We start from the raw sequence: 17,475 nt of genomic DNA on the forward strand, positions 1-17,475 counted from the left end.
TTGGAAGCCTCCTCAACGTCCTAAAAAAAGCCCCAACACTTGCTATTAATCAACATTTGTAATTACAAGTTTGTACTAATTGTTAATCTTTGCATTAGTTCTTCTCAAAATTAGCATCTATCAGTGGAAGCTCAAAGATAACCTTTGAATACTTAGTTCAGGCAACTTAAAAATAGTGCAGTGGGTTTGTTTCACAGCATTACTTCACTGAGTTGTGTATTAAAACACAGTGTGCAGTGCTGGGGAGTCTGTGTTTAACTCTTGGGGTAAATGAGAGCAAAATATGTCATACCTTTTTTTGTTTTGGCAGGCTTGCTGATGTACCTAAAGCATACAGTAATCTTAACAGCAAGGTGAGTTTGGTAGAGAAGTAATTGGGGCTGGGGAGATACAGGGGCTGTGTGGAGGTTTTTCTGTTCATCTTGGATTCTGAACAAAATTACAGTGAAGGTAGAGATTTAATTTTTAAACCATGCTGAATTGGGGCAGTAACTAAGACAAGGGAACGTGAGCTTTAGAGAGACTAGTTCTGTGGGGTGGTTTCTAAATTGGTTTGTTCAGGCTGTGATTGCCTGCTGTCTGTCTTAAATCACAAGCTTTAAATAGAGAATATGTGCAATATTTGAATGAAAACCTAAAAAATATGCACATATTGCTTCTTCCCTTCCTCAGCTTGAAAAACTCCTGGCTGAGATTATCCTGTGTTTACAGTCCCACTGCACGGGCAGCTATGACAGTGAGCTGCTGGAGCAGCTTTCTCCATTGCTCTGTGTAGTATTTCAGCATAAGAGCAAACAGATACGCAAACAGTGTGCCAACTTCTGGAATGCAACATTTGCTAAGGCTGCATCACTGACGTACCCTGAAGAATTAAAGTAAGATGTGCTTTTGTTTTTGTATGCATTGTGTGTGAGTTGTTGTGGAGCAAAGTGTAAAAAGGGCACTGCAGCATTCAGCAGGTCTTCTCTGAGTGTAAGAGCTACACTTAGTGAAGGTATGATTGTGGAAAGAAAACGTAGTATGTTGCTTATTTATGAAGGATGATGTAAATATGTAGTTCTAGAGAGCCTGGAAGAGTGTTTAGGGAATCACATGCCCTGGGTTGCAAAAGAGCACAGTGCTCATCCAGTTCCAACCCCCTGCTGTGTGCAGGTCACCAACCAGCAGCCCAGGCTGCCCAGAGCCACATCCAGCCTGGCCTTGAATGCCTGCAGGGATGGGGCATCCACAGCCTCCTTGGGCAACCTGTGCCAGTGCCTCACCACCCTGTGTGTGAACAACTTCCTCCTAATATCCAACCTGAACCTCCCCTGTCTCAGTTTAAAACCATTCCCCCTTGTCCTATCACTATCCACCCTCATAAATAGCTGTTCCCCCTCCTGTTACATACCTAGTCACCTATCTTTAGACTGATTTAATTTAATCCTACAGCCGTGGGCTGTAATACTTCCAAGAAAGAGATGTCAGGTTACACACCATGCGTTAGCATTGTTATGGGTACAGTTCACATTCTGCCTGTACTGACAGCTGGGGTAGCTGCTGGTATTACTGCACGCTTCTCATAAGCCTGAATTGTTTTGTTGAGCAGACCTGTGTTAAGCCAAGCCAAACAGAAAATGCCACTCTTGCTGCCTGGTTTTGAAAGCATTGAGATAGCTGACGAACAAAGCGGCCCATTCTCTGATGAGGTAAATATTTTGTTGACCCCTGTGGATGTTTGATTGTGTGTGATGTCTTGGCAATTATTCAGAAGGTACTGCAAAGGTCAGTTTTGACTTTTGTTTAGTGGAATTGGCTTGCAATTACTTCATGTTTCCGATGGTAAACCATGGTATGTAAACACTCAACAGAAGACTGAACTGCCTCAGTTAATACATTTTGAATCTGGAATTCTATGAGCTTGTTCAAAATGATGTTTTTAAGTTCTCTACATACTTTAGATGAAAATGAGTGTGATCAGCTGTAGTAATGAATACATCTTGGTGGGTTTGAGCTTGAAGTTGCTTCATACGATGTATTCACTGTATTTTTATTTGAATAGGCAGAAAACTCCCAATGGGATGCAAAGCTGAGTGGAATGGAAGTAAACTTGGGTCAGAAACGAGACTCTATATTGGCCCAGACAAGTGAACTAAAAAATGAAGTAAAGGACAAGTCTGATAATGTGCAAGTCTCATCTGCGAAGGTGAGATGTTTACTGATAATGTGACAGTCAAAATCTGTTATTCTTTTGGGCATTTTGAGTTAGAATTAATAAATTACTTGATTTTTTTTCCTTATAAACCAAACTGTAGAGCATACTTTGTTACTTTTTTTTTTGTTTGAATTCTCTAGTAAGTTTAAAGGTTGTGTTTTAAGGAGGAATCATGGAAGGCTGCCTGATGGATCACAGAGTCATAGAATGGCTTAAGTTGTGAGGAACCTTAAAAACCACCTAGTTCCAACTCCCTACCATGGGCAGAGTTGCCACCTATGCAGCCTGGCCTTGAGTGCCTCCAAGGATGGGGCATCCACAGCCTCTCTGGGCAGCCTGTGCCGGTGCCTCACCATCCTCTGAGTAAAAAATGTCTCCCTAACGTCTAACCTAAATCTCCCTTCTTGTTTAAAATCATTCCCCCCTTGTCCTGTCACCTTCAGACCATGAGAGAAGTCAGTCTCCCTCCTGCTTGTAAGTTCCCTTCATGTACTGGAAGGCCGCTGTCTTGACGCTTCACTGTATGGGAGTTTATTGAAATTCAGTACTTTGCCATTTGATTGCAACTGCACAGTTCCCTTCTGGTGGTTAAGCAGGCATGTGCTGTTCTCCATGTGAACACTGGTATATTCATTTCTGTGTGATGCTGATGCAGAGGAAGCAAGTGCTTCAGGCATCATTACAGCCATGCACAGCACCACTGTGATGTAACTGATTTTTCTGCTTAGCCACATATTCAGTGATAAAGCAGCTCCTGATAGATTAAGGTGGCAGGGATCGTGCTCAAACAGAGCTTTTACATTCCTTCCTACCTCTGCAGTTAATAGCTGTCAAAATGGGTTAATATGCCTGAGAACAAGAAATGATACTGGCTTGTTTTTGGCATCTTTAAGTCATGTCCATGTTCTTTCAATGCAATCAGCATCTACTGAGGGACGTGTGCCGATTCAGCGTGCTGAGAGAACTGTGCTGATCTGAAAGCTGTTTCGTTCTGAATGGCTCTACCTGAACTACGAAGCAGTTTTCAATTCCACTACTTTGTTTCTAATCCAGTTTGTTTTGTTTTTTTTTTTTAATCTTCCTGTAGTTGAAATTGGAGTTTTCAGCTTCAAAGCCTAAAAGCGACGTACTTCTGGAAGAAGAGAAATCTGTTGATTTTGTATTCATTCCCCCAGAAACAAAAGCAAGGGTATTGACAGAACATCAAAAAGAAGTGCTTAGGTCAAAGAGGTTTGTCATTCATTCTTTTAAACTTTAATGTGAAATGTCGTTTTGTTAGGTACATCAAATAGACATAACTTCAGTTCCTGTATTTCAGATTACTGTGTGTAATTATTTCCTTGTCTTCCTTTCAAGTTAAAACATTTAGAGCTAACAAAGTTCCTTGCTTTACTGTCTTAAAGCAATCAAGTTATTCTCTGTTCTACATTTCCTACTTGAATTAAATGTACCTCCAAGCATCAAACAGATAACAGAGCATGTTTGTACCTCCCGACTCTTGCAATGTGAATTAAAGCTGACATTTTTCTGATTTGTGGAATTAAAAGGGTTCTCACCTGATCTGCAGGAAAAACTCTTAGCTCTGAAAGAGAACTTTTTATGTCAGCAGTGTATAGGAAATCAGGATATTCCACAAAGTCAGTAAGAAGGGGATCTTAGAATTATCCTGTCTTTTTCTGCAAGAAAATAACTCTGGGATCTTCAGGCAGGTGGTCCCTAAAAGAGTACAAGCAAACCTTATGTGCAGTTGTGTTTTACAGGAACACAGCTGGACTAAGTGGTCAGCTTGTGCTGATGGATCCCTTGCACAGTGGGATCCTGCCCACAGCTCTTCATTAGCCACACATACACCCATAAGCATGGTTGGAACTGAAGTTGGTGCGGGTGAAAACTGTGGTTCTCAATTCAGGGGATAAACGGTGATCCACGTCCACTTTGTTTCTTTTTCCAGTTGGTTTGTGAGGTTGCAGTGGCAGATAGCAATACTGTGTCTTTTCTTTTCCAGAGTGTGGAGTGGAATGTGTGCTTACAGAGTCTCCTGATACTCGGTACATGCTGCATTGCTTCTTTTACAGCAATCCATACTGTAATGCATGTTGCTGATTGAGTAGTCTTAAGAGTTTAGAAGTCAACCTCATATTGAGAATTTGCTGTCTTGTGATGCATCATAATACCCACTCTCATCCAATGTATTTTTTTTTAATATTCCAACTTAATCATTTCTGGTTTTGTTTCAGAGTTGGTATTCCTGCTATGTACAACAATTTAGACTCATCACAAGATACCACCTTATTTTCTCAATATACTCAGAGCCAGGAAGATTCTTTGTAAGTAAGGGGGGCTGGTGTATGCATTAAAGGTGTCCCCTTTCTTTCTTTCTTTATTTTTTTTTGCAGCACTTCTAATTTAATTAACTTTTATTTTAGGGAAAAGTCATCTTTAATAGAAAATGCAAAAGAAGATATTAAAAACAATCCTCAGGTAATTTCTCAATGTCAATGGGACTTAAGGTATCAGAATTACAACCGTATTGGTGATGCTTTTTTCATAAGGGTAGCTCTGGTAATGGCAAAATTCCTTGATTACTGTCTTTGATTAATAAGTCCTTTTTAGATTCCTTTGAAAAGCAATTAAAAAAAAAACAACAACAGAACATACCCAGGTGTATCTGCTGACAATAATAGTTTCATTGTCCATATTGATTAACCTGTAAGGCTCTGCAGAATGCATTGTTTCCTGAGCTTCCTGTCTGCTCCATTTCTGCATAGTTAGGGCCCAGGCTTACATAACCATGGCATATACTGGTAGCTCTTGGGATTTGTATCATTCTCATCGACAGCTTTCAGTCTGGTACTGTTTGCAGTGTTCTTTCTGCTGTGTTCTACTTTACGTAACAAAGGGTCTCTTATTAAACACTTGAACTTAATTTCAAGGCACAAGAATTTATGTGGTCAGTTCAACAAGGGTGTATTGAAGTCATTTTGTTACAGGGCTGCAGGTATCGTGGGACTTAGAGTGAACTAACTGCTGCACAGACTGAGCTGTGACTTACTGCAGTGCTGTTGTGGAAGCACTAAGCTAGGAAACTACTCTTGTTGACTTATTTCCATAACCTTTCCTGCCAGCAGATGTAATTTGAATACTTCCTGTTTCCCCATAACTCTTCCCAGACATCAAAGTATACAATGTATACACACACACTGAGTGGTCACACTTTGGTAACTGTACTTTTAAATAGTTGAGCTGTGCTTCCTTATTCTGAACTGCTTTTGGTTGAAGCTGCAAGGGCTCGAGGGGGTTTAAGCATTAAATTTTGTAAAGGAAAGAAGCATTTTGTGAGGAGAAAACCTGGAGTGGCTGATTTTGGGATCCCCAGTGTAAGGGAGTGGAGCTGTTAGGATAGGTCTGGTGCAGGGGTTGGCCCAGATGGTCTGCAGGGCCCTGCCAGTATCAGCTCTGCTGTGATTCTGCTGGGGGACACAACGGGGCTGGCACATCATAAGGCAATCTGAAGAACTATTTTTTTATGTAATAGCAAAACCAGAATTTGCTGTTTTTGGAACAGGAAGAAAACGAAAGGAGTAAAAGCTGTATTGCTGATTCAAATGGAGTCACGGAGGACTGCAAACTGCAAAATTCACTGGAGGATGTGAAAGAGAACTCTGCTGCTCACATAGAGAAGAACTCAATTTTAAACAGCGAAGGAGAATTGCAAAGGGGTGATAGAACTGGAATCATTGAAGAGGAGCCATCAGTTGGAGAGGGATTAGAAAAAAGTCATACAGAAGCAGCTTCACAGGTATCCTTAGTAGGGAATGAAAACACTTCTAATGTCAGTAGCAGTTCTGCTTCAAGCGATGTGATCTCAGGAACGCCACAGCCTGTGAGCCGGCGGCAATCTTTTATTACATTGGAGAAGTTTGATGGTTCAGAGAGCAGGCCCTTCAGCCCTTCAGCATTAAACAGTGCCTCAGGGATGTCTCGAAGTGCTCCTGTGCCAGATAAACACGGAAATACAACCATATGCAAGACTGGGCATAAGCCAGGGAAGTCTGGGGAAGAGAATAAAAAGTCTTCACAAGCTGAGCAAATTTCTGCTGCGAAACGAAGGTTGACACGCAGACAGAGTAAAATGGAACAGCATGGAAATCAACAGTCCAAGGTGTTAACTAGCTCAGAACAAGAAAAAAGTGCACAGGAGTCTTTTGTTTCCAATAGCATGGAAAATAGTCCTGAATCATCTTGTTCAGTAGAAGACACGGAGCGTATTCTCACTGCTCAGCCCCAACCTGTCAGCTCTGCAGAGCCAGAAATCAAAAAAACTGAAGGTGTAATAGCAGAAATAGAAAAGGTCCGGGCGTTTGAAATGGATTCTAAGGAAAATACACCCCCGAAGGTGGCTGTGTCCTCTGAGCAGGTAACAGGTGATGGTAGTCAGGGCCCACATGCATCTCTGAGTCAGAAAATACTGAGACGTTCTTCGAGACGACGGTCGGAAAATGCAGAACTGGCAGCAGGTAGTCAGGATAAGGAAGATGGCTACCAAAAAAAAGACAGACGTAAAGAAGATGAAAAAGCTCTGCAAAAGAAGGTGCCCCAGACTAAAGAGGATGCATCTCAGAAGCAAAAAGCAGTTTGTGGGAAAGCTTCAGAATATGCAGTCAAAAAAGAAAGTGGCCTACCTGAGAGAAGTGCTGCAGAGGACTTGGGCTCAAAGGAGCCTTCTGCTCCAAAGGGTGCTAATGAGGAAGCCAACAGGAGTGCTAGGAAGCCAGAAGATGCATTGAAGAATGACACGGAAAGTCAGGACTGTAGCTCAGACACAGTAGGTGAGAAGAAAAGGGAAAGGCCACGGTACCACACCAGGAGGAGTTCACAGGGATTGCTTTCCAGCATAGAAAACGCAGAGGCTGATGGCTCTGAGACCAAGAAGGGAAGTTTAAAGAAAAAATCTGGAAAAACAAAAAATAAAAGTGATTCTCTTGAAGGTAAACGGAAGGATGTCCAGCCAGAAAGCCAAAATCATGAGGTGTCTTCTCAAGCAGATGAAAGTAAGAATGTACTGGGGATGAATGAAAGCGAATTAAGCAGTGAAGCCATCACAGATGCAGCACTGATGCCTGCACCATCTGATGTGAAAAATCAAGTACTGCTTGCAGATGCTGGCGATGCTGAGGGGTCTGCCAGCTCAAAGACTTCACCCAATACACAGACTGCAAGCGTGGAACAAAGCAAAGCTGGTATGTTGACAGGATCTTCCAGTGACCTTCAGGTGTCTGATGAAGGTTTGAAAGGAGAGGAAAATAAATGCACTGAAAAGCAAGGATCTGTGGAACAGCATTTGAGTGTTCAGCCTGAGATTGCACAAGGAGCAGATGCTTCAGGGAGTGACCTTTCCTGTGCACAAATGCAGGACTGTCAGCACAAGAGAAGCAAAAGGGTGAGAAAAGTAAAGAGCTGCGACTGCTGCTCGAAAAGGATGAAGCAGCAAACATCACTCAGTGAGTCAAAAAATGAGGATCCTTGTGAACTGATTGAGCCCCAGACCACTCCAGGTCAGGCAGCTGTCAGTGCAGCAGAGGTGTCTGGCAGCTCGAATCTGGAGGAGAGTTTGTCCATCACTCCTTGTGCCATGAGCACCCCGCTGCCTCCTCCTAAGGATTCCAGTATGTCGAGCTTGGAAAGAGAGAGAGCATGTGAAGATCATCTGCAAGGAAATTGTGGTGTTATGGAGGAAGAGGTAGAGAATCCAGCACATACAGCAGGTGAAATTAGTGATCTTGTAATGGAAGAAAAAGTGAAAGAAGAAGTTGATGATGAGAGTGACGGAGCTGAGCAGTGTGTGTCTGTGTCTGAGCGTGCTTCGGATGAGCCTGGTGACAGCTCTGTGGTTGGAGGGGATCACAGTGAGGAAAAGGCAGCTGGAGAAATAGAAGAAAAAAGCGAGCATGGGGAAATGGAGGAGATGCCTGAGGTGCTGGCTGGTGGTAGCAAACCTGAGACAAAGCAGATGGATGAGCTAGAAAGCGAGCAGGACAGCAAGGAGAAAGCTGAGAACGCCCTGGGAGAAGTTTGCATTACTCCAGATAACGAGATGGGAGAGGAACTGCTGGAAGCTGAGATTACAGGGCCTGAGAACATGGCTGTAGGCAACGAAGATGTAGTAAAAAATCAGAGTGCAGATTCTCCTCAGAAGCCAGAAGGCCTGAATTCTTTCATTTCGGTTAATGAGAGCCCCAGCGGAGTGCAGGCACGCTGCACGTGGTCTCCTTCAGCTTCTCCATCCACCAGTATTTTGAAGAGAGGGGTAAAAAGGCACCAAGAAGATGATTCCTTGTCACCTGCTAATAAGGTATTGTGCAGTTTGTTCTGTAATGCATTTCATTCTGTTCATAAGGCATTAGTAACGGTGCTTGCAGTGCAGTGAGTTCCAAATACCTGCAGTTATCAACTTAATTTTTTCATTTGTAAACGAAGGTATGCTGAAGATAAGGGCCTGTAGATATTTTTGTAATGCACAGACATCAGCAGGCTTGTATTACTAGGAGCTTGGGAGGTTTGTTTTCAGAACAGCCCCAATGGCTGCTCTGCCTGCAGGAGTTGCAGTGGAACAAATGCCACTGCGAAATCAGCATCTTACCAATGCATTTTTGGGAAACACAGAATGTTTCCTTCAGCAGAAGCCGTTGTAATTGTGGCTTCTGTCCTTGGGTGAATGGTGTTCAGGAATTTCAGTGGCTATCCATTTCAAAAGGAGTGATTTTGTCTCTCTGGACTCCCTTCAGCAGACTGTAGTGGTTCATGCTATCAAAACTACTTCTCTCTGACAACAGATTCGTCGGGTCTCTTTTGCAAATCCTATTTATCAAGAAGGACTGGCTGATGACATAGACAGGAGAAGTCCTGTCATTAGATCCCATTCTTCACCGTCTTCACGAAGTCTTAAAATCTTATCTAATATTCAGACTAAGGTAACTTCAGATTTTTTTTTTGCATTAGTCTTCAGTTTCTCAGAGTGACGTAGCCAGCTGTAACGTATGCCTGTAGTTCCTTGCAAACAGTTGTAAGAGCAAAGAGTAGAACAGGGGTAAGTTTAACTAGCTGTAACTGGTTTGTTCTGTGGCTCATTCTGTTGCTCTGCAGGCCTACATGCTCTAAGCTAGGTAGCTAGAAAGTGAAAATTGGTTGAGTTCTTACAATCCTGAGAGATTTTTTTCCTCTTTTTCTATCCAGCCTATTACCACTCCAACCAAAGGATTTCTGTCCCCAGGATCTCGTAACCCTAAATTTAAGAGCTCAAAGAAGTGTTTAGTAAGAAGTGCTTTGGTTCACGTTTCTTACTTTCTTGTATTCAGTTGTGTGACAGTTAATCTAATAATTTTTCTGTGTTATTTCAGATGACAGAAATGGTGAAGGAGTCACTGCCTTCCCCTACAGAATGTGTGTATCCTGCCTTAGCTGGGTGTAAGGCACCCGTTGATGTAATTTTACCTCAGATCACATCAAATATATGGTAAGTGCCTTGCTGCTTTGGAAAGCGTGATTTAATGGAAACTGAGTTTTTACTGGATCTTAACAGCAACAAAAAAATGATAAACTATGGAGGTCTTTTGCAAAACTGTATTCCCTGCTTCTTCTCCCAACAACCTTGGAATGACTCCAGTGGTCTTTAGGTAAAGCTGTGAAAAGTTTGCACCAAACTTACCTGCAAGACAGAGCAGATGGATCTTAATGATCTGTTACAAAGTGATCAGAGCTTCCACTGTATCAAAGGGGATGGCTGAGGGTGCTGCCATCCCAGTACTGCTTGGGGGCACTGCAGGACTGCAGGCACAGTGGGATTCCTGGTTAAGATCTGCATTACAACCATAGGAACACCAGGAGCTCAGCTGGTGTGTCTTCAGATTTGAATCCAGGTGACAAAAAAAGAGTTGTATTGGAAAGTGCCCTGAATGGCCTTTTCCTGCTGTATTCTGCTTCTTTCCACTGATGTGTGCCTTCAGAATACCACTCTCTGATGGGTTTTGGATACATTGCAAGAAGGTGTGTTTCCGCAAACAAAAATGTCATTTGCATTTTGTTTTCCTTTATTTATGTGGATGTAAATTGACGTTCATGTAAGAGCACTTCCTGCTGAACTGCACCAAGGAGGATGGAGGTGGATCTAATTAATTAACCAGCTTTTCTTTGCTGCAGTGCCAGAGGTCTGGGGCAGCTCATTCGAGCCAAGAACATAAAGACAGTGGGAGATCTCAGTACTCTGACAGCATCAGAAATCAAAACTCTTCCCATCCGTTCTCCTAAAGTTTCCAACGTTAAAAAAGCTCTTAGAGGATATCATGAACAACAGGTAAAGCTTAATTAATCCTGGTTCCCAAGAAGCCAGAAGTAACTTAATGAACTACTAACAAGCACTCATCACGAGTAATGTATTTTTCTTACTGGTGAAAGCACTTTAAGCTGTGATATCTGCCCGAGGTGGGCATTTGGGGCGCAGTGTTTGGGCACTCACAGTGGGAATGGCTGTATTTGTTGCACAGTTAAAGCACATCCTGCTGTGTAGTTCTGAACATCTTTGTTCTCTTTGAAATTCTCAGGTAAAATCTCGAGGGTGTGAAGAAATTGGAGCTCTCGAAGATGTGGAGAGAACAGTAAACAGTGCAGGGGATAAATCTCCTCCTGGGGATGAGGAAAAACTTGCAACAGGTAACTTGCCTGCATGTTACTTAGGGCCTGGCTGTCACTGCTTTCATTCCCTGCTAATGGAACACTTGATTTCTTTTGGGAAGCTGCTAGCTAGTCTGAAGGGATGAGTTGAGTTAATCACATCCTGAAGCCCTCCAGTAATGGCATTTTGGAACTTTTTAAAACCATTGAGGGCAAGATGTGCTTTGTTTTTCTCTAGAACTCTGTGTTCAGCAGGACTCTGAGTGCTTTGCACATCTCAGCCCGTGCTCCTCCTGAGCTGTGTGATGCTGCAGGTCCTGCTGCAGTCCTGGGTGTGCTCAGGAACAAAGGGGACTGTGGGGCTGAGGAGATGCCTGCAGGTGTTTTGGCTGTTTCCCAGGATACCCAGTTTGGATTTTGAGGCCTGGGGGTTTTATTGTTTTGTTTACAGGGATTCTGGGGTTTGGCTTTACAGTTTTAGCAGAGGAATCTGTTTTTCCTTTAAGACATTTGAGGCATTTGGTTGACCAGAGGACAGAGAACTCAAGAGTGACTCCAGTCAGTGGTTTAAAGTGGACTTTCTTGGGATAACAGAGAGCATTGGCAGTGTGTGAATAACACTATTTTGACGTCTCTTCTTATTTTTATTACCTAACCCTCATCAAATACCATGCAAATCCCTATCAAGAAGAGGCAGTGTTTAGTCCTTAGGGGTGCCCTTGTCAGAAGCTCTGTCTCTCTGATGCTTTGTAGACTGTTTGAATGTATTATTTAATACAGAACACCCTGCAGCATCCCACTGTGGCACAGTAATGCCGCGGTTGAGACCCCACGCCCTGACTGCCCACCCTGCTTTCCTTTGCAGATCTGGGTGAGCCCATTGCCCTGAGCAGCAGCAGCCCACCCCCTGCAGATCTCCTGAGCCAGCTGGAAGTGCTGGCTGCCCAGTTCACCTCCCAAGATCTCCGCAGCTACCCCGGCAGCCGCCTGTTTGAGATGCAGGAGAAGCTTGCCAGCATGACAGACTGCATCATGAGAACCCTGCGGTCCCGATGGACGTCGCCACCCCACGACAGTGCAGAGTAGTTGCTTAGAATTCCTGAGTAAGGAGGATTTTGTTACAAGTTGTTCCACAAAGCGTAGTTTTCTTACTGGTGAGTTAATCCTTGAGCTGTACCTTTTGTACTATAGAAGATTTTTTAACACCCATTTGATCAAAATGCATCATGCTTTACTTCTCCCGTTTGTTTTTTCTAACTTGTAGGATAGTTTATTAGAGAGATTTCTATTACATTGCTATGCATATCTCTTTCAGGTAGTGAAAGAAAACTTGATCAAGTTGTGCAATAGCAAAGACTGTGAAACCAAACTAACAGAGTAGTTAAATTATTTTTTTCAAATCCAAAAAGTGTTCTTACTGCTGTAAACTCCATCTGTATGGTGAGAGATGGCTCTCACTGCTCTGCTCTCGTGCTGCCCATGTTTGCTTCCTTCAGAGCTGCTGAAACCCTTCAGCACTTCTGTACTGAGGTCAGCTGTGCTCAGTTCCCTGCTGACAGCAGGACAGAGTGTGTTGTTATCAGATCACACTGCAGCTGATGACAAAAGCAACACTGTGAGCAAGAGACTTTGCAGAACTTGTTGGCCTTTTCCTGTGTTCTAACAGCTTTGTTTGCAGCAGCTCTCCTGTGATGGAGAAGACCCTTTTCCCTTTGTGGAAATAAATGAATTTGACGTGGGTTCTTTGTATATTATGTATAGGCTTGTGATTGCAAATGTTGGTTAATAATTTATGGTTTTTAATTGCACGGAATGCACTGCTGCTTCTCAGAGACCTTCAGAGTTCTCCGTTTTTACCCCTGAAATCTAATTTGTATATATTGGACATTTATGGAAAGGAATGGCTCCAGGTGTCAGAACTTCAACATGTGCAAATAAAAGAGCAATTAGTTTCCAAAGTTGTTAATGTTAATCTTTAAGCTTAAAATGAAACAAATTGCTTCCAAATTGTTCATCCCTTCCTCAGGGTTGCTTTGGAATCTCAAGGTTAGGAGGAAGCTTGGAAGGCCATCAGGCAGAGCGGGGCAGCAAAGACTGGGGGTATCTGAGCAGCAGGATCCCATCTGTACCCTGTTTGTGCAGCTCAGAAAGTAATGAGCAAGACAGAGAGTCTTAAAGGACTAACGTGATCATTACCAGTGGTGAGTGGCTGGAGGTTTTCTTGTTTCCCTGATAACTGCTTCCAAATATACTTCCTCAGGTTTAATCATCTCTTGGCTCCAGGAACAGGGATGTTTCTCTTGCAAGCTGGCTGTGTGTACCACAGTATGCTGTGAATTCTCTTTAAACAAAGGCCTCAGGGTTAAAGTTGCAAATCTTCCTGCTATGAGCTCACTTTGCTTTATCCAAGATAGAATTGTTTTCCTGCTTCCATCTTTGGAGGCTGGCTGGTACCAGGTGCTACCAAAAACAAATGACCACAGTGCAAAACAAATAATTGTTTGTCCAGCTTTTTCACCTTGCTGGGACTGCTGCATCCTGAATCTGCTCTCTTTCTGAATGAAGCAGGATTGTTTGAAGATAAATTTGCACTCTTCAGAGTGAAGTAAAGCATCAAACATGCTGCAGAAACATGAGCTTTATTTAGTCACTAATTTACAAGTAACAACTTTTGACCCCAGAACAGAAAAACACCTGCATAAGAGCTCAGCAAGCAGACAGAAGAGGCTTTTGCTTTGTGAGATTCCCCCTTTTTTTTACCACCTCCCCTCCAGATAAACTTTGGTTTGAGATCCTAAGCTTACATGGGAAACAAACATGTTTGAAAGTTTCAGGACAGCCCACAAAGATTTTTTTCTCATGGGAGAATGAATAAAGTAATGGTTGGTAATCATAGTCTCCAGTACAGGTACAAAAGCTCAGTGATACAGAACTGTGTTGTGGTTTTGGCATTGCTTAAAACACGTTGATAGTATTTTATGCTTAAATGTCTTAAAGGAAGATGCAGGCAATTTCAGAAAGGTTTTGGACACCAGAAGCAAGGCAGCTCTCATGAGCAGCACCAGGTGGTGTTTGCAGGTAGTTTTCAGAAACAATTTGAAGGGAAGAAGTTTCAAGAGTGTTTTGTTATGTATATTTTTTTTTTTCTCTCCCCATGCTGGTTTGTAAAGCACTGCCATTCACCATGGAAGACAGTGCAGTGCTTTGGTGGTAGAAAGTTCTGTTGCTGACAGTGGGAAATGGCTGTGCCTGGGGAGGGCTGCTCTGTGGCTCACACAGCCTCCACGTAGTTGGCTGGCAGCATGCCTGTCTTGCCAGTTCTCTGCACGGTCCCATACATCCAGCCTTCATCAATGGCTTGCACGTTGACAATTGTGTCACCATCTTTGAAGGAAACCTCGTCGGCGTCGGCTGCTGTGTAGTCATACATGGCCCTGTATGTCTTCTGTGAATTGGAATAAAGGGGGGGAAATTAAGAGCTGTTCATATCACTGCTGTTAGGTTTTGCTCAGAGTCCAACTACGTGGAGGGTGGGTGAAGCTGTGACTGATGGCATTACTGAAAAGTACCACCAGTGGTGGAGTTTTGGCTGGGCTCTTAAATATCCTGGTTTTGCATCACAGAATATTGAAAATACAGATTTTGAATGTCCAGTCTTTGTAAGGTATTTTTTGTTTGCATTCCTTTGAGGCAGTTGCAGCCTCCTTGGTCCTGCGAGGGGCAGCCAGCCCCCCACCTTGTGCCTTTGGGCTCTAGTGCTTTAGCTGGACCAGACCTTGTCAGAGTGTATTTGAGTACGACTGTTTAAACAGTTTGTCAGCTCAGGTTAGCTCCAGCCACAGCTGCAGGGTCTGACTTCTCTGGGAGAGAGAAAATGTAAGATTAAGCTTTCAAGCTAAGGGTCTACTGTTAAACAACAGAGCTGCTGCACCTTCAGCTGGTTTTGCAGCGAACCTCAGCCTGTGGATTCTTCTAGTCTCTCCTGCATGAACAGCAGCCCTGCTCACTCAAATGGCTATGAGCTGGGGAGGGGCAGTGCAGTGGCCCAGAGCTACTTACCCCAGCAGTGGATGGGTGGGAAGGAACTGATGATACGGTGGTTTGCTGAGTGACAACAGATGCTGATCTCTGTTGTGGCAGCTCTATGGTCTTAGCATGTTTATAACCCACTAGGAAAGCAGAAAACAAATGGTTAGTTTACAGTTTAATGCTTTTAGTTGTTATGGAACTGGTAGGGGAGCGCAGTTGCTCTGACTAAGGATCCTGGGATGGATCAGGAGGTGATCAGACCTGCCCTTTATCCACAGCACTACAACTGCAGTTGGTCAGGGCCAAAGCTCTGCACTCAGTGTGCTCCAGCTGTGAGTCCTGTCCCAGCAGAGGGGCTGGGCACTGCCTGGCCCCAGCTGGGAGGAGCTGCAGCTTTGTTCCCATACCTGTGGCAGTGGTGGTAAAGAAGCCTTCGTTGCTGTAGTAGGACAGGTGCTGATTCACCCCCTCCGAGGGCTCTGATTTCTCATCCCCTCCGCTGATGCTCAGGGCACTGGCAGAGCGGGAGTGTTCCCTGCTGCGGCGCTGCGCTTGGACTGCCAGGAGAAAACCAGTTGGTTATGGTGTGAGGTATAAAGCAGGGAGCTGCCAGCCAGCTGGGGGTGGGCACAAGTGGTTGCTGGCCCTTGCTAAGCATAAAAAAGAAGCACAGTTCTTATGTTCCTCGTTTATTTCTAATATCCAGATTTGTTCTTCTCCCACCCTTGTGCTTGCTGTATCCAAAATTTGTACTCCAATTACTGCTTGCCTCCCTTTGTCAGCTGCCAAAGTGCAATGGCCCCATGCTGTTCTGCCACTCATGCCCACTTTTCTCAAGCGCTGAGCAGGGAAGAGAACTGAGGTACAGCACTTCAGGAGCTAAAAAGGAGGCAAGTGTTTCAGGCAAGCAGCTGTGCTGTCTGTGGAGCTATGAATCCCATACAGCCCTGTGCCAGAGGAGCACTTGCATAGTTAGTAAGATGAACTTTGTGAGAACCAGCTCTATGGAGCAGTTTCTCCTCTCCTTTGTTCTCACTGCCATTAATTCCCACTAGAACTGTGCCTATGTATAACTGTGGAAATCACTGCTAACGTAGTGTCTGAAATAAGCATGTTAGCCTTTACTTGCATTCCTGCACAGAGAAAGACCTTAGAACTGTACTTCAGTGTCCCCAAGCAGTTAAGTTTTCCTGCTGGATTTGCATGAACAGTACAGAGGGGAGCCAACCTGAGATCATGTGTAAGCTCCTGGACTGAATGTTGTCCTCTGCAGGGTCGTAGTCAAAGACAGAGCCGGGATTTGTGCGCCACACACGAAGACCTGCAAGAGAAATGACTGAGGAGCTGGAGCCCAGGCATGGCCTGGACAGCCAGAGCAGAACAGAGTGGTCCAAAATGGGAGCAGAAATATACAGGGGAAAGGAAAGCAGAAGCTGGTAATTTATGCTCATCAAAGCTGTAGTGCAGAGGTGTTGGTGGTGAAAACACTTTGAGGTGAGCTTAAAAATACAAACAAGAAATGGCAATCAAATCTGGCATCTACTGTACAAAAGCCATATGGATGGGAAAGACAGAGGGGGCTTTGATAAGGCCACCAGCTTCAATTAACGGTAAATATAAACTGATGATTCCGTTGAGCTTAAATAAAACAACTTTTCAAGGTGACCTTGTGTTCTGTGTAAGTGAAGTAGTGCAGTTTCTGCTTACCTGTCAGATTATTCTCCTGGTCCTGGTCCACGCGCTTTTGCTCCATTTCTACCACTCGTCTCTGAATGCCTCTGTAGCTGATGTCACTGAAGTCCTGCATGTTCTTCTTCACACGTTCTGTAATGGGGTCAGTGACTACAGGTGTGAAAGTACCTTTGTTCTTCTCAAAGTCTTCATGGTATTTCACCTGTCGTGGGAAAAAAAAAAATGTCAGTCCTGTTTGTTTCCTGCCACTATCAAGTGAATTCCTTGCCGAGGGCCAATGCCCTCCTGAAGAGCTGCTGTCACCAAGGTAAAACTGGTCTGTTACTGATAAACATGTATTGTTCCCAAAAAGGCAACCCTGTTGCATCTCAGGAACAAAGTCTTTAAGTAACAGATGTACAGAGAAGTGCTCTTACTGTAGAGATGTGTTTCTGTGTCTCCCGCACGCGCCGCATTTCAGGGGTGTCCAGAACATAAGCAGCTTTGCCTTGTACCTGTTTTCGGAAGCTGTCCGAGTAAAGGACCTGCAGCCAGAAAAAGGAAGAGAGTATGAGGTAAAAGGTGGGGAGAATACAAGAGGGAGGGGAAAAAAAGAAAGAAAGGAATAAGAAGAGAACAGAGGGAGAGGAAGGCAAGGGAGAGGGGAAGAGAGGAAGGAAAGGGGGGGGGGGAGGGAGGGAAGGAAGGGAAGAAGAGAGGGAGGGAAGGAAGGAAGGGAAGAAGAGAGGGAAGAAATGTGGGGAGGGAGGGAGGGAAGGAAGGAAGGGAAGAAGAGAGGGAGGAAAGGTGGGGAGGGAGGGAAGGAAGGAAGGGAAGAAGAGAGGGAGGAAAGGTGGGGAGGGAGGGAAGGAAGGAAGGGAAGAAGAGATGGAAGAAATGTGGGGAGGGAGGGA

The 17,475-nt window shown here is 44.0% G+C and overlaps 2 protein-coding genes across 2 annotated transcripts in view; one reads left to right on the top strand and one right to left on the bottom strand.

Moving 5' to 3' along the window:
- The window catches only part of RIF1 (replication timing regulatory factor 1), a 34,440-nt gene extending 18,424 nt beyond the window's left edge, over nucleotides 1-16,016 (top strand). The window contains exons 23-36 of the mRNA XM_042827026.1: nucleotides 311-353; nucleotides 673-875; nucleotides 1,589-1,688; nucleotides 2,042-2,185; nucleotides 3,282-3,424; nucleotides 4,432-4,521; nucleotides 4,621-4,675; nucleotides 5,760-8,546; nucleotides 9,028-9,165; nucleotides 9,428-9,505; nucleotides 9,592-9,707; nucleotides 10,391-10,544; nucleotides 10,792-10,900; nucleotides 11,727-16,016. Coding sequence (XP_042682960.1) covers nucleotides 311-353; nucleotides 673-875; nucleotides 1,589-1,688; nucleotides 2,042-2,185; nucleotides 3,282-3,424; nucleotides 4,432-4,521; nucleotides 4,621-4,675; nucleotides 5,760-8,546; nucleotides 9,028-9,165; nucleotides 9,428-9,505; nucleotides 9,592-9,707; nucleotides 10,391-10,544; nucleotides 10,792-10,900; nucleotides 11,727-11,947 — 4,381 coding nt within the window. The 3' untranslated portion in view covers nucleotides 11,948-16,016. The remainder of the gene's footprint in view (nucleotides 1-310; nucleotides 354-672; nucleotides 876-1,588; nucleotides 1,689-2,041; nucleotides 2,186-3,281; nucleotides 3,425-4,431; nucleotides 4,522-4,620; nucleotides 4,676-5,759; nucleotides 8,547-9,027; nucleotides 9,166-9,427; nucleotides 9,506-9,591; nucleotides 9,708-10,390; nucleotides 10,545-10,791; nucleotides 10,901-11,726) is intronic.
- NEB (nebulin) overlaps nucleotides 13,482-17,475 on the bottom strand; it is a 102,255-nt gene continuing 98,261 nt past the window's right edge. The window contains exons 112-117 of the mRNA XM_042827044.1: nucleotides 16,999-17,106; nucleotides 16,598-16,784; nucleotides 16,119-16,211; nucleotides 15,298-15,447; nucleotides 14,921-15,030; nucleotides 13,482-14,306 (exon numbers count right to left, since the gene is read on the bottom strand). Of these exons, the coding sequence (XP_042682978.1) occupies nucleotides 14,133-14,306; nucleotides 14,921-15,030; nucleotides 15,298-15,447; nucleotides 16,119-16,211; nucleotides 16,598-16,784; nucleotides 16,999-17,106 (822 nt within the window). The 3' untranslated portion in view covers nucleotides 13,482-14,132. The remainder of the gene's footprint in view (nucleotides 14,307-14,920; nucleotides 15,031-15,297; nucleotides 15,448-16,118; nucleotides 16,212-16,597; nucleotides 16,785-16,998; nucleotides 17,107-17,475) is intronic.

The sequence above is a fragment of the Centrocercus urophasianus genome, unplaced genomic scaffold (genome assembly GCF_019232065.1).
Source record: "Centrocercus urophasianus isolate 14NV4802_14NV808 unplaced genomic scaffold, USGS_Curo_1.0 seq_28, whole genome shotgun sequence".
In the NCBI taxonomy this organism is placed as follows: Eukaryota; Metazoa; Chordata; class Aves; order Galliformes; family Phasianidae; genus Centrocercus; species Centrocercus urophasianus.